The sequence below is a fragment of the Heloderma suspectum genome, chromosome 10, assembly GCF_057233095.1.
Source record: "Heloderma suspectum isolate Gila_16-S chromosome 10, 16-S_ref, whole genome shotgun sequence".
In the NCBI taxonomy this organism is placed as follows: domain Eukaryota; kingdom Metazoa; phylum Chordata; class Lepidosauria; order Squamata; family Helodermatidae; genus Heloderma; species Heloderma suspectum.
The window spans coordinates 40372493-40396971 of record NC_139467.1 but is presented as its reverse complement, the minus strand read 5'-3'; the positions used below and the strand labels follow the sequence as shown (position 1 = coordinate 40396971).

The window sequence follows — 24479 nt, the reverse complement described above, 5'->3', positions numbered from 1 at the left end:
CGGACTCCCTTTCACATGCTGTAGGCTGCAAGGAGGAATACAGGATATGTACCAAGGAAAGGCTGGACATATATCCTCCTGCCCACCGCCACCCCCACTCCCAGTGCCAGCTCTAGGTTTTTGAGGTCCCTTCAGCAATGTGGCTCTCTTCTGAGCAGACATGTACAGGATTGCACTGTTAGAAGAGTATCAGTTTCTACAAGGGGTTGAGGAGGATCTGCCCTTTTCTCCTAAGCTAAAGGCTGGGGCATGCTGGGAGTTGTAGGACTTTTTCTTCTGACTAAACATGCATAGTATTGTGCCCTAAATGTATTTATTAAAGAGGTCATCAGTTTAGGAGGCTCATAAATTTATTTATTTATTTGTTTGTTTGTTTGTTGGCTTCTTTGTTTGTGATATCTATATTCCACTAAATATAATAAAATCCCTGAGCAGATCACATAAAAATATTAAAATCACATTTAAAATACAATATTAAAAACACAACATTAAACAATTCCAATTCCAATAAAAGCAATACAAAGAGCAGTAAGATGGAGCAGCATCAATTTAATTACAGCCCAGGGAAAGCTGGGATGTGTTTTCACGAGGCACGTTGAAAGATGCCACATTTTCTGCCTCCCGAACTGCATGAGGGACGGTTTCCCAAAGCGCCGTTGATGAGAGGGAGGGCCCAGTGCACAGTGACATTCTGTTGGTTTTGGAATGACCAGCAAGGCCTCCTCTGACCATTTTAAAGATCACTTGGGTATGTATAAAGGAAGGCGGTTTGCTAGGTATCCTGGTCCCAAGTTGTTTAGGGCTTTGTATAAGGTCTGACCTGCCATCTGATCCTTATTCTGGATTAGTGACCCCAAGATCTCCTTGATGCTTTTCCTATCGTTGCATAAAAGGCCTGAAATCAATCCCTAACACGATGCTACAACACATTTGTAGTTAGTTTTTGTGAACCGCCCAGAGAGCTTCGGCTATTGGGCGGTATAGAAATAAATAAATAAATAAATAAATAAATAAATAAATTTGTGAAATCAAGCTTTGGAAAGCAGCAGCAGCAGCATGCCTCCGGTTTCATCTGAAGTCCTTGCTTCTGAGCTGACACTTTAACATGCTATTTAATTTAAACAGTAACTTGCATTTGAGGTGGTGGGTGAGGACAACAACAGCAACAAACTGTACACAACAACATCTGGTAATATACCTTTGTCAGTCATATCAGAACACAGGACAAAGCAATGTTTCCCAATTCAAACCCAACGCAGGGGCATTAATTTAAAATGAGGAAAATGGCGTGGCCCTGTCTCTTGTCACATCGGCTCAATTTTCAACAAAAGCCTCACTTGGAAATCCAGTCTGTGGGGTGACCACTAGTGGCAAGCCAGCAACGAAAATAGCAGCAGTGAAAAACACAAACCATTTGCGTGAAATCTCATAAGGCCTGTTTGTCTCTCATCTTCAAACCGTCGCTCCATTTGGTCTCTTGCTTGGCTGGGACAGCTTTTGCTTCGGTTTTGTTTCATTATGTTTTTGTTTTAATTCCCATTTCTGTCTTAAAAACTCTCTAGAAATTAAACTTAACTGGAGCATGACACATCTGTGTGGAAAGTGGATCCTGGATATGAGGCAGCCTGTGTTTCATAAAATGGAGATGCTAACGCAGCAGAGTTCTAATGCATGGCGATTAATTAACTTGCTTCATTTCAAACCATTTGTGGCCTTTGAAATATTGATTGGATTTAAAACAAAAACTAATTTTCCCCTGAGAATTTCTATGATTATAGAAAAAAAAAAGAAGACTTTTTGAATTAATAATTCCACAAGAGAATAAGTGCTTTTTCATTCATTGCCAAATTATCTAGAACAGGAAGAAGCATATCCCTGTTGCATCTCAGGCATTTGAGTGGGAGGTAGAGGAGGTCTACTCAGATGCAGGACAGCCAGTGTTGCTGTTGGGGAAATGGCTTCCCCCCCACCTTGAGCCTGCCGAAGGTCCAGTCCTGGGAGAAGCCATCCACAACAAACCACAAGTTGCCCTGAAATAGAGTGCTTGATTAGGGATGTATGAGAAATTGGCTTCAGATAGTTTTTGATAAGGATTTACTCAGTTCGCACCCTTCAGACCAAACATAGACTTGAATGCCATCTGTGATCAAAGATTGTACATTTCCAAACTTGCAATGTGATTTGCGGACACCCCCCCCCCTGCCCCCAATGCATTTGACAGCATCCATACCTTTGAAAAACAGGCATGAAAAAATGCATACTTTTGAAAAATATGCCCAAGCCTACTTTAACCAATGGGAGAAGAATGCTACAATTCAAAGATGTGCACGATGCATACATTTGGAAAAATACACACGAAAATAAGCACCAGTTTTCATGAGAAAAGAAAAAAGCAAAGAGCATAATCTGATACCGAGATGAGTTGGAACGAGCCTCGAGGAGGACTTTGGAGAACTTGGACAAACTCAAGTTTGCTTGTACGCACATTCCTAGGTTGGGTGTATGACTCTGCCGAGAGGTTGAGGATTTAGACGCATCAGGAAAGAAACCTGTATACACAGCTCTGGCACCTTAGCCACTGCCCAAGGCCCCTCAGTTCCCCATGAGCTCCCAGATGGAAATACAAGGGTGCATCTGGAGGCCACAGAGTGATGCCAGACCAGGCGGCTTCTAGTCAAGGTTCCGTTCCGTGCCTTTAAATCCCTGCTAGCTAGCCCTCTACCTGAGGGTAGCAGCAAGCACATGTCCCCTATTGTGTTCCATTATTGCTTCATGGGCTCTCTCTGCCTTGTCTTCCACTTCCATTCTGCTTGCCTTCTGGTTTAACTTGTATTATTTCAAAAATACATTTCTGAATGCTTCTTCCCAAAAAGGTCTCTCCAAGCAGACAGCTAGCACATCATGGAGAAAGATGCTTGCCACACTCTTCCTGCTTTACTAGTATTCCACTTACAGTGTATATTGCTTTTTTGCATGTGGGGGTGGGGCGGGCTTCCCAAAATAGGATCCCCTTATTCCAGCCTGAAATCCGTTCTCCCATCTCAGCATTCATCACCTCATTTTGCTGCCCTGGGAGACTCAGTCTTGATCAGCATGAAAAAGAATTGTGATACGATTGTAACATCATCACCTCGGGATTTCTTTTTGCACTGTGATTTAGTCAGTGAAAGACTCTCTCGTTGTATGTGTTTCGTAGAGCTCCTCCTTTTTAAGTGCTTCATTCATACTTCTTAAATGTATTATAATTTATTCTACTTTTTGCTGCAGGGCTTGAGGGGCAGAGTAGGGGGAGGACTCCTTTTGCATTTTCTACCCTGGTGCCAAGAATATTTTGTGTTCTCCTTGGCTTTGGGCTACCTGCCCATTTTCTGCTATAAGCAACTCCAATCCTGATGCTGAGCCAAAGATGATACTCCTTGCACTGTCCCCCAGCTATAACCCATATAAAGAAAAAGGTGCTGAAGGGCCAGAGCTCAGCTCTGGGTTGCGTAAAGAAAGTCAGTCACAGGAGACCAAAGGCAGAACACTGGGCTCAATGATTTCTAGGGCTCTTTTTGAACAGCGTCATTCTGTGATTCAGTCTTCATGTTTGAATGCCAGTCCTCCAAATACCTTCTTGTTCCCTTTTCCTTGTCCTGAATACAAATCAAAGGTGACCGCAAACTACATATCATTATGAATTACTTTCTGTCCCCTGATTGGTGAGAGCCTAACATTAAAGGATCTGCATTAGAGGCATACTGTTCCTATTATTTATAAAGCTGTGATTAAAAAGCCCTGCATGGGATCTGTATTCCTTGTTGCTTTGGAACTTGACAAGTTATTTATCTTGGGATTAATATACATAACTCCTCCCCAGCTCCACCAAAATAATAATAATAAAATAAAAAATGAAGATTTTTGATGGAGGGGGGAATCAAATCCTTCAGACTCCAGTATATTCATAAATGGGACACACGGTGTCTTTTCAATCATTGGCTGCATCAATTCAGAATAAATTTCCAACTCATTTGCAAAGCTCGACTTTCGGATCAGCCAGAGACACAGACAAGCTCGCTTGGGTCTCTTTGCACACAATTTTCCTGCCTCTCTCTGGCTTTTGTGGTTTCCACTGATTGATTTTTAAATACTTCTGTAACAGCAACCATCTGAAAAGTTTGCCTGAGGTTTAGCACACTGGATTACCTGGTGTTTTTTTCTCCCACTTTCTTCATATAGCAGCCAACCAAAAGTGTGTGTGTGTGTGTGTGTATGTGTGTGTGAGAGAGAATGTTTATGAGGCTTCTAATACGACATTTAATGTACATTAATCTGGCATGAGATGTCTTTGGGAAGACATCTGCTGTATTTCCTCCTGCCTGCTCAAACCAACAGTGGGATTCATAGATTGCAACGGTTTGGGATTTGAAGCATTTCTGGGGCATTTCCTTGGAAATGTTTACTGTTGTTATAAATCAATTAATGTATCATTTTTTTTAAAAAATGTCAGTATGCAGACAGGCTATTCCCTAGTTCATTACCCTCACATCAACATATGAAACAGGCTGGTAATTCCAGCGTTGGACCTCTCACTACCACTGACTGAGGCGTTATAGACACAAAACTAATTGGTTGGAGATGGCACTGGTCCAGTTTCGGTCACTGGAGTTGAAATGCCTTGGCCAGGAGTGCACAAGCAGTGGGCCTGGGGCTGCATACATCCCTTGGCCACTCTCTGTAGGCCCCCCAAAACCGGCAGGACCCCACCTGCTTTCCCACACAGCTCAGATGATAACCTGGGTTACAGGGGGGAAACGGCTGTTCCCTGTCTTCTGAGATCTCTATGTCCCTTGTAGCAGCAGAGAAACAACAGTGTCAGTGGGGACTGCTGGGAGATGGGAGGAGAGGCTTTCACCTCCACCCCCTTCCACAGCAATCCCAGGATCTGATTGGACACAGAGGGGAGGTTTAAATCCATCCCTGCATGCTGAAATGAGTGTATATCGGGGAGGGGGTGGGTGGGTGTGCATGCAATGTGGCCAGACCCCCCGCCCCAGCTGTACACTGGATGTGGCCCTTGGGGCCAAAAAGGTTGTGCACCCCTGGCCTCGGCTCTGAAAAGTGCCTGAAATGGTAGAAAAGGATTTGGCCCTTCCTTGAAGCCTCTAGACCAGCCTTCCCCAACCTGGTGGCCTCCAGATGTTTTGGACAACTCCCACCATTCCAGACCATTGCCCATGCTGGCTGGGCTGATGGGAATTGAGGTCCAAAACCTCTGGATTACAGCAGGTTGGAGAGGTCTGCTTTAGACCCTGGGTGTGTCCCTGATGGGTATGCTGAGATAGGGATGTCAGAGAAATCTGCCATGGATTCAAATGAGTTCAGATTTATATGAATCTGACCCATGGATTCCCCCAGTGACCGGCTTTCTTGAGTCACACAGATTCCACAGACTTGTGGACCAGATTTTTACTTTCTGGAATTTTGCACAAATTTAGTCGCAGAAAAATTCATTTTTTAAAAAAACAGACGACTGAAAATGTGCATTTCCAGTCAGGCTAAAGTGTGAAAATGCACATTTTGAGGAGATCTGTGCATTGGGGGGGGGGATTAGTGCATTTTCAGAAGTGCACGTTTGCACAAGTGCACACAAATGCAAGTTCAGGAAATTGAGAAAAAATCCGATTCTGTCAATGAGCAGACAACAGAACAAAAGGTGCCTGACAATCTGCGAAATGCAGACGGAACGGACTCAACAAAATCTGTGCATCCCTAGCTGAGACCCAGAAGCTTCTGAGTTTGTCACGCCCCTGCACACGCTGCTCCTACCGCTCCTCCACCAACAAGTGAACTGATAGAGTCAACCCAACAGCTTATGCATGGATAGCGGAAGCAGCAAAGGCAGCAGCAGACACAGCATGCAGCAGTGCTCGTGGTATGTGAACCAGTGGTAGACTGTGGATGATAGGTAGAAGAAAACTGGGAAAGGTGAGCCTATTCAAATAATTCTCCCCACATGTATTTTGCCCCAAACTGCACCTTGTATGGGGCACTCATGGTGGCCTATTAATTCCACCCACCTTCGCATTCTGGCTGAGTGCCACTCCAGGATCCGTTGGCTTGACACATCCTCTGCAGTGAGCCGCGGAGTGTGTAGCCTGGCTCGCAGCTGAACCAGACAGTGCTCTCCACACCTAACGCATTCCCACCATGACGGATGCCATGAGAAGGGATTCCAGGGTCGCCACACAGTCCTTGGATGCTTCCTGCAAAAGGGGAAGCAGAAGTAACGTCATTCAGGTAGCTGCTATCCTCATCGTTCTTCCTGTGCCATAACGGGGAGGACTTACCAGTAGGCTGATGGTGCAATGTATGAAGAAGAGAAAGCTGGACCAGAACTGGTTGGATGTCAAGATACGCTTTGAACACAGAACACTTTTTTCTCAGGGGAAGGTGCTATTGGATTACAATGGAGCTGGCTATACTGATGGTTCATGGGCCAGGATCTGGCCTCAAGCAGCCCTCCCAAATTTTAACCAACGTATTGTTAAAATGGGCGTTGGCACTTTCACTCATAAGGAAATGGAGGGGGCAGAAGTCAAGTTGCTTAAGACATAAAGGGGTTTAGGCTACATCTCTCATTTGTATGTAACATGTATATAATACATAAGTATACATATTTGTATGTAAGGTGTGCCAGAGTGCATGCCCTCCATAAATGGGAATCCCTTACTACTAAGCACTGCCAACTTGTGAAGGTCTTGGGTGTAAAATATACTTCTGGATCAGGGCTGGGCAAAGTGGCGTCTGTGGGCACCTTGCTATTTTGATTCTACCTGCCATCCTAGGAATCTAGGGGACTCAAAATGGCTGCAAAATGCTTCAGTCATGTGTACCTGGTGCTTCTATCAGCACCAGGCAAATAAAAAAAAGGGGAACTGAGACCAGCAGCAGCAGTGGACCCTACTGGGCCCTAGCATTTGGCCAAGCAGTCCATGCGCTGGTGCCAGGCCTGTTCTGAGCCCAGGCCACTGCCTGAAGGATGACAGGGCAGCCCTCAGGCGGCAGAGGCTGGTGGCGCTGATGTCAGTGGGGTGATGAATCTGCTCCAGGTTTCAGACAGAACCAGTCAGAACCCTAAAGATGCTATTCACACCTTGGATCGCTCCTTTAGAGTTCTGACTGGTTCTGTCTGAAATCCGGAGCTGATGTAATGCCCCACTGACATTGGAGCCACCAGCCTCCACTGCCTTCAAGGACAGGGATGTCTGATATCACGGGACTACGACCGCTCAAGGTCTTAATTTAACACCTTGGAAGTGAATGTCTGTAATCTTAGTTTAACAATGTGATGGTATCCTATTCATTCCCATCTGTGAACCCTAACCTGAATCCTAGCTCCGAGCTGTGGCTTGTCAGCAGGAGAGGAACTACATCCACCACCACCACCACCCGCACTTCAGCAGGCATCGTCCATGTTTTTTCCAGCCTGTCTTTGCAGCTGTAAGAAACTGAAACTCGCTTTTAAAAAAACAGAACTTGGAAGCTGGTCTTCTCGGGGTAGCTGGATTCTGCGTCCAGTGCTTCATTCTGTGCAACTGCTTTTGCACTTTCACAGAATACACACACATATATGGTAATGACACAGCAATGGCTCAAGCATCAAGAGTAAAAACATGCTTGGGCACAACCCGAACCAGATGTACACAGCAGCTGCCACTGTTTGGCTATTTTTCATTTGGCTTGGTTTGCCAGCTCTGCTCTCCTTCAAACTGAAAATGACAAGATGTTTCAAAGCCACCTGTTGTCCTCACAGAGATGGGGCTGCTGGCTTTGCTGGGAATCCAGTGGAGAAACAGATGCTCCGATGAGCCAGCGAGTCATTTGCGCTCAGAGTTAAGAGGGATGCGAAGCAGCCAAGGAGGCCACCTTGAAGGGACGCTTTGACAGCGGGAGCTGTGCTGGCTCCTTCTCTCATATGGCAGCCATCTGTTCTTGGCTTTTCCCACCAACCAGTTTTGTCAACACAGAAAGTCCCCAAACCAGCAATAGCCTTCATCCCCATTCCTTCTAGTTGGATTGAACTGGGGAGCTTCTGTGCACAAACTCTACTATGCACAGCCCCTCCCCAACAGCTTTGCAAAGCTTGCGTCTGATGTAAACGTTGCGTGAGAACTTTTTATCTTTTATGGAAAGACTTGCTTGCAAACACGGAAGAAAAGCATCCCCTAGAGTATGAGTCACAGAGTCAGAAGGTGATCCAAAGGCCCCCCAACTCCCAAACCCCCTGTTGTGAGGCAGAATCCTTTCATTCACGTGCTGTTTCCACAATCCAGATCACAGCAGGGCCACAAGCAAAGATATTTATTTATTTTACATGAGAGAGCATTCAGACATTAAATTCTCCACCTGCTGTCTGAAGTGGTGCAAGCAATACACGCATCAGGTGAAGCTGTGGATGGTGTGTTTCAAGCTAGAACTGTAGCATATTCTGATCACCCAGAAATATGGGGAACAGGGAGATGGGGGGACAGATCCTTCTGGTGGGCCACTTCGGAGAACAGTGGAGTCCTTCAGAAACACTTCTTATGTTTGTATACAGAGAATTAATCTGTGGCAAGGGAGAAGCTCTATACAGTCAATAAAAACAAGACCTGGAGCTGACTGTGGCTCAGATCATGAGCTTCTTGTTGCAAAACTTCGGCTTAAATTGAAGAATGTAGGGAAAACCACTAAACCATTCAGGTATGACCTAAATCATATCCCTTATGAATATACAGTGGAGGTGAGGAATAGATTTAAGGGATTAGACCTGATAGACAGAGCGCCTGAGGAACTATGGACAGAGGTCCGTAACATTGTTCAGGAGGCAGCAATGAAATCCATCCCAAAGAAAAAGAAATGCAAAGCCAAGTGGCTGTCTGAGGAGGCTTTACAAGTAGCTGAGGAAAGAAGGGAAGCGAAAAGCAAGGGAGAAAGGGGAAGATATATCCAACTGAATGCAGAGTTCCAGAGAATAGCAAGGAGAGACAAGAAGGCCTTCTTAAATGAACAATGCAAAGAAATCAAGGAAAACAATAGAATGGGAAAGACTAGAGATCTCTTCAAGAAAATCGGAGATATCAAGGGAATGCTTTGTGCAAAGACGGGCATGATAAAGGACAAAGAAGGCAGGGACCTAACAGAAGCAGAGGAGATTAAGAAGAGGTGGCAAGAATACACAGAAGACCTATACAGGAAAGATCTGAATGTCCCTGATAGCCATGATAGTGCGGTCACTGAACTTGAGCCAGACATCCCAGAGAGTGAAGTCAAGTGGGCCTCAGGAAGCATTACTAACAAGAAAGCTAGCAGAGATGACAGTATTCCAGCTGAGCTATTTAAAATCCTAAAAGATGATGCCGTTCAAGTGCTGCACTCAATATGCCAACAAATTTCGAACACTCAACAGCGGCCACAAGACTGGAAAAGGTCAGTTTACATTCCAATTCCAAAGAAGGGCAATGCCAAAGAGTGTCCAAATTACCATACAATTGTGCTCATTTCACATGCCAGCAAGGTGATGCTCAAAATCCTACAAGCTAGGCTTCAGCAGTATGTGAACCGAGAACTACCGGAAGTACAAGCTGGGTTCCGAAGAGGCAGAGGAACTAGAGATCAAATCGCCAACATTCGCTGCATCATGGAGAAAGCAAGAGAATTCCAGAAAATTTAAAATCCTAAAAGATGATGCTGTTAAAGTGCTGCACTCAATATGCCAACAAATTTGGAACACTCAACAGTGGTCACAAGACTGGAAAAGGTCGGTTTACATTCCAATCCCAAAGAAGGGCAATGCCAAAGAGAGTTCAAACTACCGTACAATTGCACTCATTTCACATGCCAGCAAGGTGATGCTCAAAATCCTACAAGCTAGGCTTCAGCAGTATGTGAACCGAGAACTACCGGAAGTACAAGCTGGGTTTCAAAGAGGCCGAGGAACTAGAGATCAAATCGCCAACATTCGCTGGATCATGGAGAAAGCAAGAGAATTCCAGAAAAACGTCTATTTCTGCTTCATTGACTACGCTAAAGCCTTTGATTGTGTGGATCACAACAAACTGTGGCAAATTCTGAAAGTGATGGGAATACCAGACCACCTTACTTGTCTCCTGAGAAACCTGTACGAGGGTCAAGAAGCAACAGTAAGAACCAGACATGGAACAACCGATTGGTTCAACATTGGGAAAGGAGTACGACAAGGCTGCATATTGTCGCCCTGCTTATTTAACTTATATGCAGAGTACATCATGAGAAACGCTGGGCTGGATGAATCACAGGTCGGAATTAAGATTGCCGGGAGAATTATCAACAACCTCAGATATGCAGATGATACCACCCTAATGGCAGAAAGCGAAGAGGATCTAAAGAGCCTCTTGTTGAGGGTGAAAGAGGAGAGTGCAAAAGCTGGTTTGAAACTCAACATTAAAAAAACGAAGATCATGGCATCTGGCCCCATCACTTCCTGGCATATAGAAGGGGAAGAAATGGAAGCTGTGACAGATTTTGTTTTCTTGGGCTCCAAGATCACCGCAGACGGTGACTGTAGCCATGAAATTAAAAGACTCTTGCTCCTTGGGAGGAAAGCTATGGCACACCTAGACAGCATAGTCAGAAGCAGAGACATCACCTTGCCGACAAAGGTCCGCATAATCAAAGCTATGGTTTTCCCAGTAGTAACATATGGCTGTGAGAGCTGGACTATAAGGAAGGCTGAGTGCCGAAGAATCGATGCTTTCGAACTGTGGCGCTGGAGAAGACTCTTACGAGTCCCCTGGACTGCAAGGAGGTCAAATCAGTCAATCCTAAAGGAAATCAACCCTGAGTGCTCATTGGAAGGACAGATACTGAAGCTGAAGCTCAAATGTTTTGCCCACCAAATGCGAAGAGAATAGTCACTGGAAAAGACCCTGATGCTGGGAAGGATTGAAGGCAAAAGGAGAAGGGGATGGCAGAGGATGAGATGGCTAGATAGCATCACCGATGCAATGAATATGAACTTGAGCACACTCGGGGAGAGAGCGGGGGACAGGAAGGCCTGGCGTGCTATGGTCCATGGTGTCACAAAGAGTCGGACACGGCTTAATGACTGAACAACAACAACAACAACAAGGGTGGGCAACTTGTGGCCATCTAGATGTTTTGGCCTACAACTCCCATCAGCCCTAGGCAGCATAGCCAATGGTGAGGGATGATGGGAGTTGTAGTCCAAAACATCTGGAGGGCTACACATTGCCCACCCCTGATTTATGGGACCCACAGCTGGAACAATAGCCACTAGCTTAGATGTGCTATAAAAGGGGATTAGACGTGCAAGTTTATCCATGGCTGCTAGCCATGTTCAGAGGAAGGAGCAACTGTGGGAAAGCACTATTGCTTTCATGGCCTGCTTATTTATTATTTCGCACAGACAGCTGTGAAAAAAGAATGCTGTGGCAGGATATTAGACTGGAAGGACGTTTGGCCTGATGCGGCAGTACTGTACTCAACATCCTATGTATCCTACTCTTGTCTGGAAGCAAACAGGGCTCTTCACGCCCACACTGCCCAAGGAGACAGCTCCTTGAGGGTTGCATCATGTGGCAAACATGAGAGCATAAGAAAAGACCACACCAATGGTCCATCTAGCCCAGTATTCTGGTTCCAGCAGAAGTCAGCCCAGTGTCTCTAAAGCTCACACAAGTAGGGCATGGAAGCAGTGCTTGTCCTCTGCATTTTACCTACAGCAGATGGAACTCAGTGGGGTATTGCCTCTGAACTGGGAAGACAGCCACCTCTTCAGACTGGACTTCAGACTGGGACTAGGTTACCAATACCTCTGGGAAGCCCCCAAACAGTGTACAAAGGCTATGGCCCTCCCATTGTCTGCTCCCAGCATCTGGTAAACCAAGCTGTAGGACGTCCATGTGATGAACACAACCATGTGTGGAGGAGGGGAGATGTCCCTTTAGAAACAATAGGCACCATGCGCTTTTGCTGCATAAACTATGAGTGAAGTCTCCTGGCAATGTCCCATTTGTAGCCATCCTTTTCTTTTCTGCCTACAACCTTCCTAATTGTTTAAAAAAGGCATCTCTGGATGCAAAGGCCGGGCAGAAATAAACTGCCTGAGCCGTCGACCTTGTGGATCTATTTAAGAAGACAACAACAAATCAATAAATAAAGCCATTGTTTGCACCAACCTCCACCACAGTGGAGGCTGGTGGCTCCGATGTCAGCAGGGTGGTGAATCCGCTCCGGGGTTCAGTCAGAACCAGTCAGAACCCTAAAGGAGCTACCCGAGGTGCTCCAGGACCAGTCAGAACCCTAAAGGAGCTACCCGAGGTGCTCCAGGACCAGTCAGAACTCTAAACGAGCCATCCAAAGTGTGGAACGCCTAGGATGGCTCCTTTAGAGTTTTGACTGGTTCTGACTGAAACTTGGAGCGGATTCACTGCCTCACTGACATTGGACTCACCAGCCTCCACTGCTCTACCATGCTTCCAAGTCTTCCCACCTGAGCAGTGAGGCAGAGAGCCACTCCAGCGCCCATCAAGTTGGCACATGCGGGTGGCATTGCCGATCAAGCTCCTCCGTTCCAGGCAGCTGTAACGCACCACGGACCCAACTGTGTAGACATCACCCAAGATCTGGGCATAAGGCGGGGATCCTGGGTGACCGCAGGAGACCACTGAAACAAAGGGGACAACAAACTTTTGAGCAGATCTAGTGTAATATTTCACCTCAAACATTCATAGGAAGAACAGGAAAGCTGCTTCTAACAGCAATGGCAGTTTTGGGTCTGAGCCAACAATCATTTTGGAGTCAATTAATAGAACCATTCCTAATGCAGTGAGGCCAACAAGAGTTGACTTTTCCAGTGGATTTTGGTTTGCCTTAGAATGGTGGGTTCAGGTCATGTCTCCCAGAGAATGTTCCCCAAATGGACTGAAATCAGGATGGGGCAAATCACCATGTGGATATTCACAAGATCACTTCAACTTATTGAAGTCCAGTGAGTTTGTCGGTTTGGGCTGATTTTACCATAGTAAACCAAGAAAATAAATGATGGCGTAATTAGGGATGGGTGAGAAATGTGTTTGGTTTGCATCTTGATTGAACTTATCTGATTTGCACTTCGTGAACCTAAACAAGAACAGGAACACATTTGAAAACATGTGCACAAAAATGTGTACATATGAAAGAGTGCATACAAAATTACGTTTATTTTGAAAATGGTGCAAAAAAACACTTCAAAGTGTGCACAAAATGTGTACATTCAAAAAATATGTACAAAAATGAATAGGAAAATACATACACATTTTCATGCAGACAGAAGAAAAAAAATTACAATCCGATGTGGAAATGGGATGGAACAAACTTAACAGTGGAAAAATGAGAATCATCATGCTTGACAGATTTGCCCATTTCTAGGTGTAATTGATCCTCAGAGCTACAAGAAGAAAAGAAAAAAAAGAAAAAGACATTTACACTGTCTGGACACGGCACATCTTTTGGTGGGGCTGTGCCATTTTAGACTGCAGGTGGGGAGCTGAACGCATCACGTCTTTCCTACATGTACAAAACTAGCGTGTTAGAGAGAAGGACATCCTAGAACCTTCTCGCTGATGTGCTGTTTCAGTATTGTAGAAATTATAGTATGCGAAGAAGCATTCACACATTCATCCGACCCTTCACCGCTGTCTAAAATGGTCCAGCCAACCAAGAGGAGATATACCAGCCTTCCCCAACCTGGTGTGCTCCAGATATGTTGGAGATGTGTGCTCCAGTGCACTCCAGATATGTTGGACTACTACTACTAGCATGCTGGGAGTTGTAGTCCAATATGTCTGGAGAGCACCTGGTTGGGAGAGGCTGAGTTATACCATGTTCAGCTTTGGCTATTGTGTTTTAGCTCTAAAGGCCAAAAACACACATGGAAACACCACCGAACAACTGGTGAACTCAGCCTACATGGATCGAAAGGGTATTGCCTGGCAAAGATACATCACAGAGGAGCTTCTGCCTGTCTTGTTTTACCTCTAAGGCCTGGTGTACACCAGTGGCAGTATCAGGGAAAAAGTATTGGGGGGGGCAGAAAGGGCAAAGGGCACTGGGGAGGGGTTTGTCCCACATATGAGATCCCCCTCCCAAGGAACACTAGGCAGCTCACATAGTCCTCCTTATCTCCATTGTATCTTTACAACAACCCTGTGAGGTAGGTTAGGCGGAGAGTCAGTTACTGGCTCAGTCACCCAGTCAGCTTCATGGCTGAGTGGGGACTAGAACCCAGGGAGTTTTATGGCCGAGCTTCATGGGTTGGAACTATGACATGCGGGTACCTCCTTCATGACCGAGATTCAGTGAGCTTCATGACTGAGTGGGGAATAGAAACCCAGATCTGGAACCTAGTTCTCAGGTATCTACAACCCATGGCTGAGCTTCATTGGTCAGAACTATGACAAGCAGGCACCTCCTTCATGGCCGAGCTTCATTGGGGGAGCTTCAGGCCTGAGTGGGGTCTAGAAAGTAGATCTAGAACTCGGACCCCAGGGAGCTAGAACCCAGGGGGCTTCATGGCTGAGCTTCATTGGTTGGAACTATGATGAGTGGGCACTTCTGTCATGGCCAAGTTTCATTAGTCGAGCTTCATGGCTGAGCGGGGACTAGAACCCAGGTCTCCTGAGTGACAAACAACACTCTACCCCAGCCTTCCCCTACTGGATGCCTTCCAAATGTGTTGGACTACAACTCCCAGCATCCCTCAGCTAGCCATCTGGAGGGGACCAGTCGGGGATGACTGGTTTAACACTCAGCTGCACTGGCTTGCAAAGAGAAATCACAGTATATTTCATCTCAATGCTAATATCCTAACAGTCAGGGCCAGAAATACTGGAACAAGGATAACTGTTTTGGCAATTGGCCTCTGTACACCACCACATTGAAGTTGAAAGGAAACACACCCAGATGGTTGCAAAGTCAGGACTTTCAGCTGTAATTCAAGGGGTTTGACAAAAGTGGGGCACTAACCATTCAGGAAGGACAGCCAGAGGCATTCACACACACCCCCATCGTTGGTGGCTCATAAGTAATGGAACAAACCAACATCATTTCAAACTTAAGGATCGCCTTTAATACCTGGATGAAAATCCTTTGCAGTCAATGGCTGCCTGAAGTCTGGAACCCATAGATATGACCAAATGCTGAGTTCCCTCCCTCGAGATGCTTTGCCAGGCCTTTACTGCAGCTGCCTTCAGCTGCTGCTTGTTTGCGGGTCTTTCTGCCTTCAGTCTTGTCTTCAGTAAGTGAGAAGCATGCTCTATTGGGTTGAGATCAGGTGACTGACTTGGCCATTGAAGAACATCCCACTTCTTTGCCTTGAGAAACTCTTGGATAGGTTTTTCTGTATGTTTTGGGTCATTATCCATCTGCAATATGAAGCGGCGTCCTATCAGTTTCATCAGTCTAAAGAATCTTACTCCAGAACTGGGCAGGCCTTTTTAGATGTTTGCTGGCAAAGGTTAATCTGGCCTTTCTGTTCTTGAGCATTACCAGTGGTTTGCACCTTGTTGTGAAGCCTCTGTATTTACATTCATAAAGCCGTCTCTTGACTGTAGATGTTGACAATGACATGCCTACCTCCTCAAGAGCATTCTTGACCTGGCTAGATGTTGTGCAAGGGTTCCTCTTCACCATGAGCAGAATTCTGCGGTCATCCACTTTAGTTGTCTTCCGTGGTCTTCTAGGCCTTTTGCTGAGCTTGCCAGTTCATTCCTTCTTTTTCAGGATGTTCCAAGCTGTTGTACTGGCCACTCCCACTGTTTTCGCTATCTCTCTGATGGGTTTATTTTGTTTCCTCAGCCTAATGATGGCCTCCTTCACTCGCATGGACACCTCTTTGGACCTCATGTTGGGAGTTCCAGTGAACAGCTACCAAATGCAAACGTAACACTCAGAACCACCTCCAGGCCTTTTCTCTGCTTGATTGGTCATGGGGTACCCCGGAAACAGGCCACATCTGGCCATGCAGCTGCTTGTCAGCCATTGTTCCATTACTTATGAGCCACAAACGATGGTGGTGTATGTATGCCACTGGCTGTCCTTCCTGAATGGTTAGTGCCCCACTTTTGTCAAACCCCTTGAATTACAGCTGAAAGTCCTGACTTTGCAACCATCTGGGTGTGTTTCCTTTCAACTTCAATGTGGTGGTGTATGGAGGCCAACTGCCAAAACAGTTATCCTTGTTCCAATATTTCTGGCCCTTACTGTATTTTATCCAAAGTGAATCCAATTGATTTTGATGGAGTTAACCTTTAATTAGGCATTCTTAGGGTTGTAGCCTTGTTTTCATTCCCAATTTATGGTTCAGTTAGAGTTTGTATTTGAAATTTGCATGTGTATGAACTAAAGATTAGAATTAATAACACCTTTTTAGCACTGAAATGATTAAAGGCTAAACTATACGTTAGATTACAGCACCTTTACTTAGTTTTACAATGAATCTGCTCCCAACTGTTGCTATTGTAATTATTGGAAATTGTTGTATAGTTAAGCAGATCCATGAACGTTTCTAATGGGTTCTCCCCCTTGTATTAAGTGACTCTTGGTGTCAAGTGTTGGGTTGGATTCAGATTTCAGCATAATTGTCATAAAACACATTGAATTGAATGGGATAAGTTAGTCATGACCCACAGCTCAGGGGTCTCCCAAATGACCACCAGAGGACAGCAGAAGCAAACTCCATTTTATTCCTGTCATCCTTATAGTGCTATGATTTAACTTTTAAGTGAGTTTAAAATATAAAACTGCACACCCTAAAAGGATTTATTTAAACCCAGGGTTGGCAAACAGTTTTGTTATTGTTGCTCTAAGGTATCGGGAATGCAGAAGCAGTTGTAAAGCATGGAATGGCAGTTGAGGGTGGGAGAAGAGAAATGTTAGTTGTGTGCTTTACCAGTGAAGGAATACACTTGACCATTTAAAGCCTCCCCACCCCCTTAAGTCCCCTATGCATGGGAGGAATACGTGATTATGGCTTTTGTAAAGCTGCTGAAATATGGAGTGACCTAATAATGGGAGGCATTCTGTATGGTTAATGGTCTACCACAGGGGTGGGCAGAAAGTAGATCGTCATTTGTTTTGGACTTCAACTCCCAGTATTCCTCATTATTGGCCATGCTGGCAGAGGCGTCTGGGACTTGAAGTACAAAGATCTACCTTCTGCCCACTCTGGCTTACCGGTTGCTTGCTGTAGCTTATTCTGCCTGATTGTGTGAACTCATCTACTATCCTTAGCATGCAGCTGGTGCAAAGAACACAGAGCTGTTAACCCAGCAAAGTCTGGGAGAAGACAGAAGGCTTATATGCAGGCAGTTCCTGATTCAGCAGTTGCAGCTGAGTTTCCTCCTCAGTAGACCTTGGCTCTCAAGAAGGCTTTTCCTGCTGAGTAAACCTTGGGTGAAAAGGTCTTCTGGTGGCCAGCTGTGCTCTGGTAAACTGTGGGAGGACAGTCAGGAATAATAGCAGGTCTTGGGATTAGGGATGTCTGTCATTTTGAAATCCAGCCCTTTTGGGGCTCAATAGATTTCCGTTTGCTACCCAACTCAGCTTGCATTCGCAAGCTGAGCCACAGGACTTTTTGCAGGGTTTGGGGGGGGGGGATTGGGGGGCAGAATTTGCACAAATGAAGAATGGCACAAATTGCAGCTCAATTTGCACACAGCTGTGTAATTTGCACAAATTATGCAAATTGCAGCCATAATTTGGGCAATTTGTGCAAATCTGCGCCAATTGGGATTGTAATTTGTGCAAACTGAACAATACAGAAAAGATGCTACCTGTCCCAACTTGCTGCAGACTGAGTTAGGTCAGTAAGCAGAAAACAGAATGAAGTCCAGGGGGCTGAATCAATGAAAGCCCATCGTGCTCCACTTGCAAATGGGTTCCTACTTGGGAGGGAGTCGAAGACTTCAGGCTAGGACATCACTTCAATGGGATGGCTCAGGTTGCCCCATGTTCTCTGTGGGTATGGAGTTGGCTGAGGAATCCCACAACTTCTCTTTCTCCAAAGAGGTCTCTCCTGGGCTTGGCTTGGCCAGGAGCCTGACACTTACACCCTTTTGATAGGAGACCCTTCTAGATTAAATTAACAGGGGCAGGCCACAAGTGTGCTCCTTGTGAAAAAAGCATGGCTCGCTATATACCTCTGCAAGGGGCATTCAATCTGTTCTGATTGAAAGGGTTCTTAACATGAAAGGAATCTTGGCCACAGAAGCCCTTTCTTCCCCACCACCCTTTCTCCCTGTTTCAGTGGGTTCTGAAAATGCTAATGGCAACATCTGGGTGGAATATGTGAAGTGTACTCTGTAATAACAAAGAAGATAATGAGTGAATGTGTTTGCATATGTGGGCATTTGGGGTTTGGTTTTTTAAGATCCTGGCTCTGAGCTGCAAGTAAGAAGGTGCCAAGATTTCCAAAGAGATGCTCTGAGAGCTAACCCTTAAGAACTCATGCTGTGGCAAACAATTTAATAACTGATCCTCCAGAAATTATACCTAAGCTAAAAACCTGCAGCAGTGACAGCACTTTTAAGGATTAACAACTTCCAGTGTGCCAGATTTCACTAAAGCATAATTCACCTATCTTAGTAGGGTATTTTAAAAAAGAAATTGATGAAACTTGGAAATAATATCTTTTGGCACTCCTCTCCACAAAGATTAGATATATTTCCACCCAATGGAATGCCTTTTATCAACATGGGGGGTGATGCCAGCTCCTTCCATTAACTGTTTCTGCAGGAGCAAACATAGCACAGACTGGAATCCTGCATTACCTGTATATTTCCTGCTCTTCTTGGTGGATGCAGGGCAAGTCACTGCAAGTCATGTCTCTCCTCCTGGTCATAGACAGGGTCCTCCTCCAATTAAGCCTTATATTGGAGGAGGGGGCTCCTCATACACCCAGACCATGACTAAGCAATGGAAGGCCTCAAGTTTTCTCCAGCCTAACAGAGTGACTTAGCAAGCAATGAATTCAATACGTAGCTTAGTACCGAGAAAGAGAGGACACAGTAAGAACTCGGGTTTTCGCAATGTAATCCCACCCCTAAGTCAGGCAACAGAGAGGCACACCATTGAATGGTGTGGCAAATTGCCCTGCATCCACTGGAAGAGTTACAGGTAAGGCAAATTCATGTCTCCATCCTCACTCTGGCGGTCGTAAGGCGGTCTGCTCACTGGGAAGTACAAGAGCAGTTTCATACTGGGTGGAATGGAACACTCTGTGTCCTCAACAATTTGGTTCACAGAACATTCCGAAGTTCCTGCCTTCCAAAGGCAGCATCTCCATATGACAAGGCATCGATCCTCTAGTGCGGGAGCAGGCAATCTGGTGTGCTCCAGAAGTTTTGGACTACAACTCCCAGCATTCCTAACCATTGGCCATGCCGTCTGCAAGTGATGAAAGCTGAAGGCCAAAACCTCTGGAAGGCACCAGCATGGTGAAGGCTGCTCTGGTGCCTTATGCAGGTATGAATGGACATCCATGTAGGTGCTCTACACATTTCTTCAACCAGAGCACAACCTCAAATGGAAGTCAAGGATGTTGCTGCAGCCACCTCTCAGGGAATGTTCTATCTAGCACCTTGCAGGAATGTGTCTTGCTCAGAGATTTGTATGCTACTACGATTAACTCTTTTAGCCACCTAGATAATACGGCACTAGTGATCTTCTCACCTGAAAAGGAATCCTAAAAAGATTTTTTTAAAAAACTGCTTTCATTGGTGTTGCATCCTGCACAAGTAGAAATAAACATCTGCTGGATTTCTAGCTTCCTAATCTTTTTCTCTTTAAAAGTGTTTTGTTTGTAAAGAAAAGCTTTACGCTGAGAGGTTAGGTTTGGTGAGATTTGTTTGTAAGTTTACTGTAGTGCTTCCATGACCTCCTCAATCTGTTCCCAAACTGCCAGGGGTATTCCTTCCAAAATACACACAGGTGAAGACTCTGCCATGACCCATGGACAGGTCCCCCTACAACCAGGAGAAGGGTCTGAGGACTCCACTTCCAAACCCAGAGAAGAACCAAAGATTCCCTCAGCACCCCAGGCACGGCCCTGTTAAGCACGGATGGCTCCCTCTTGAGGGTGGATTTAGAAACCTGGACTTGCCTGGAGCTTACTTAAACCTTTTGTTGGCTCTGTTGAAGTAACATCCTTGTCTGCCATCTTTTGGTTGGGAATGGGGGAAGAAATTTGTTCAGTTCGCATTTTAATGCACATATACCTAATTTTGTACTTTGGAATCACTACGTGAGCCAAAACTCAGTTATCATTTGAAATTTGAACTTTTCTGAATTTTGCAATGGAGTTCTCCAATTAAAAAAATGCATACAAAAATATGTATATTCTGGAAACTGAGATTCAAAATATTAGGAAGGTTGCTTGCAAAAAATGCCTGAACTCTTGCTCCGATATCCTTGTTCACCCAGTGGACTTTGCCCGGAACAGAACAGCGTCTAGCAAACATTCTTTTTTTCTTGTAGCATCCAGGAATAGGGTTGTATGAACCCCTTCCCGCAACTTTGATAATTTTTGTTAGTCTTATTTGTGCTTTAAAAACACACACTCACGCATTGGTTTCCTCAGCATTCTTCAGTAGGGATTTCCAAATTCACCTCAAAATTTTGCTTTAGGCATAATTGGATAGAGGCACTAGTCTTGGGTCTTCTGAGCTTTGCCCAATTCCAGGCTCCCAAAAGGACATGCCTTCTGGTGAAATGTAGAGGATGATGCCCACATGGTTAACAACTTGGATCAACGTTTTCTGTGGGTTCCAGGTAGTGATATATTAAACCCCCACAATATATTTTCCCCCCGGTTTCATCAAAACTCTTCAGGTTCCTTGATTTCTCTGATGTTTTTTCTTCAAGCAGGAGCCTCCCAATTTCCCCAGAAACCTTGTGTGAGGCAAGATCTGGTGGTCACGTTAGTTTTTAAAATAACAGCTGTTCAATGTCACTTGTCCAATATTTCTCTGGCATCTCCAATATGAGCAATATGGGATTCACTTATCAATTTCCCATGGTGGCAAGGTAGCATGCTGACAACATGGGGGAAATGAAAGGTGCCAAAAATGTGCTTGCTCCTTTAATTGATTAACAGTGAGGGGAAGAGGGAAGGAAAAACTTGAACTAAAAAAATAAATATAAGGAATGTGTTTAAAAGGGGTGAGACCTTGGACCATCTTCAGTTGAATCAAATATAAAGCTCTTGGGTTCCCCTGGGCAGTAACACATCTCTGAAAGTCATTTTTCATAATGATTGGCAAACTAGTGTAACCAGTGGCTGTCCTAGGAGGAAATCTGCTCCCTAGATAGTGGACTAGTTGCCCCCTACTCCTTCTAGGGATGGTTGAGGAATACAGTCTTTGCTCATTCCTGCATCAAATGACCTGGTCTGAGTCTCTTGGAATTATGTGCAAATTGGAACATAGCTATCATTGGATTTAAAAAAATGCAGATTCATGCCTAAATGCAATGGAAAGGAATTACAGGTTAAAAAACATGAAAATGATACAGACCAGAAACAGGCAGGTGCATCCACCCCTAAATCCTACCAATTGGTCTGAAGCTTCAGGGTTTTATATGTATATAAAACCTATCCCCTCCCATTTAACTGTGGAAGTGTGGAGAGTGTATGTGCCCACTCGTGCTTGCCATGGAGACTACTACTGATTTCTGTGCTGGTCCTACCAAACAGGAGAAGGGGTTTGGGAATTTTCAGCCACCTCATATATTCCTCAGCTCAGAGCCTCACTACATGTTGCGCATCAAAGTCGCCTCATGTACGCTGAGCTTGAACATTTGAGAATGGTGAGGCTCTGCCAGGAAGAGGCACCTTGAGGAGACTGTACGTGAATACATAGGGAAGCAGAAGCTGTTAGCTGCCTTTCTTCAACCCATCCCTTGTTCATTATCTCTGCTTATAATCTCTTCTGGCTAATTGTCCCAGCTCCTCTCCCTTCCAACCTGTAGGTAATGTTAGCTGAGGTGGAAGTTCTACTTTCCTGGAGCTCGCAAAATGGCTGGCTAGGGCCAATGCATAGTGGACAACATATAACCTGGGGGTGGGCAGGGGGGTGGGCAGGGAATGACCTTGGAAGTGAAGAGGATTTCTGCCAAGAGGAGTTGGATATGCTGTTCAAAGTTGGGGCTGGCTCTGGATACACAAATGAACAAAAGGAGGAGGGAGAGCAATCCTAAATTATTGCTTTTTTGTTGTAAACTGCTGCAAACATTCAACCATTCATGTATGTGTCTCCTTCCTTATTCTTTCACCCACCTAAATTAAGTTAAGGTAGGGATCCTATAGGTTCCACGACTTGAAACTGAACAGTTGAGAATATAAAGGCAGATAAGACATGTATTCACCCAGTCAAATTAATAAAAAAGGGATGGTTTTTTCACAGGTTTGGGCTGGGTGGTAGTTTGTCTTTTGAGATTCCATGCACAGAATCTAGGATCCCATGCAGAACTTGGATTCCTGAGAGTCTTAAGTGTCATATTCATCTTTTTAAAAACAAGTTTCTAGACCTCATGGAGAACAGCTTGAAAACACAGAGGTGCCCCCTGCAAAGACTGCAATGGTTGCCCAGCTCTACACTCCTGTTGCTCTGACTAATACCTACCTCTTCCTCCCACCACATGACAACTCCCACTATCCTTGACTTTCTCTTTGATGAAAACTCAAATACTATCTTCAGAATGCATCAAACAGAGAAAGATGGCACAAAATAAAGCCTTCCAACTTGCTTTGGAGATTTCCCCCTACCCCTAAGAACATAATGTGAGTTTCCTCAGCAACATCAGCATAGAAAGTGAACTGCCTCTTTTATATTTTAAATGGCCAGCTTTGTGTGTGTGATGAGAGAAACATTTGCAAAACATGTACCATTAAGGAACTCAGCCTCAAAAGCAGGGGTGTGGAATCTCAGGCCTGAGAGCCAAATCCGGCCACCTGGGGTCCCAAAATGGCTCTTTGGGCTTCCCCAGAAGGCCCCACCCCCTTCCCCAACCATTTGGTGGCTTCCCAGCTTTTGTGCAGTTTCTCCGCATTCTAAAAGGTTGAAATGCCTCTCCTAAGGCTTAGTTGCTGACAGTAAGAGCATTAAGCTATAATATGCTGGAATATTTTGTATATTTGACTCCGCCCCTTTTGCCTTTGTCCCCACCCACAACTGGCACGCAGCCCCCGAGAGCTTCTCTGAAATGGAATTTGGCTCTAGGGCCAAAAGAGGTTCGGCACCCCTGCTCTAAAGGAAACCAAACAACTTACAATGACACATTGGGAGGGGCCGATCCCAAGTGCCATCCCCCTGACAGGTAAGGACATGGGTGCCCAGTAAGTAATATCCATGGTTGCACTGATAAGAGACGGTTGTTCCAAAGCTGTATCTGTGAGGCCCACTCGGTTGCACTTGTCGGACGCTGTTTTCCAGGTGCCCGGGGTCAGTACAGTTTACAACTGCAAGCAAATCACAGAAAAAGAAAAAAGAAAAAGAAAAACAGGGTGTAACAAAGGAAAGAGGATTTCTTTTTAAACTAAAGTAAGATAAAAAGGGTCAAATTCTTATGTCATTCTTTTTCAAAATTTGGTTTCCTTTCCTTAAGGCCTTGGAATTAATTTTTTTATGGATGTAAAGTTGTTTAACCATGTAAAGTTGTTAAAATAAAACTAGTCAAACACTGGGGAGAAGGATCCCAATCATGAACAGAAATGAAGGATAGAATATACATTGCTAGTTGGATTATTCCCGGATTGGGGTTCCACCTCATCTCCAACCAAGAGAGAAGAATTGTCTGGATTTGGGGGAGGGGTGTATTTGTCAGGGGTATGAAAGGCAGATGACATGGGAGGGGAGGGGGGAGGTGTGCTGGAAGTGGGGGAGGACAGGAGAGAGGGAATTCGAGAACTTTAAATACAACGCTGAAAGCAGATAAAACATCCCTGGAAGGCTGAAAAACAAAACACAGTTGGGGCTTTGGGGCAAGGGCCAGACTGGTAGCCCCCTTTTCTCCTCTGGGCCTGGTTAACATAACCCTAATTTTTATTCATTTCTCGTATTTTTTTAGCCTTCCTTTAGACCAACGACACTTGAGATGGCGCACAAAATGAGCTGCAACAACAATGTTGTTGAAACAATTGCAATAATTAAGTAGAATTACAATCCATCAATTAAGCTACATTTAAAGACAATAACAAAACAAAACAAAACAAAGGAATCAGCAGCACATTAAAAAAAAAAAAAAAGACATCTCCCATCTCCTAACAAGTCCTGGGATTTTTTTTTTTTTTAATAGCCTTGACCTGGTTCCTGAAAGTCAGCCCAGGGTGGGTGGACTGTGGACGTCTACAGGAAGTTGGTGCCAGAGGAAGGGAGCAGGAAGAGGTAGGTAAAACATAAATACCTGATTTTTATAGGAAATAT

The 24479-nt window shown here is 44.9% G+C and overlaps 1 protein-coding gene across 2 annotated transcripts in view; it reads right to left on the bottom strand.

Moving 5' to 3' along the window:
- The window catches only part of CSMD2 (CUB and Sushi multiple domains 2), a 916430-nt gene that overhangs the window by 39880 nt on the left and 852071 nt on the right, over positions 1 to 24479 (bottom strand). For both annotated transcript variants that reach the window (XM_084814421.1, XM_084814422.1), the window contains exons 55-57: positions 23327 to 23515; positions 12515 to 12688; positions 6060 to 6245 (exon numbers count right to left, since the gene is read on the bottom strand). In XM_084814421.1, coding sequence (XP_084670547.1) covers positions 6060 to 6245; positions 12515 to 12688; positions 23327 to 23515 — 549 coding nt within the window. The remainder of the gene's footprint in view (positions 1 to 6059; positions 6246 to 12514; positions 12689 to 23326; positions 23516 to 24479) is intronic.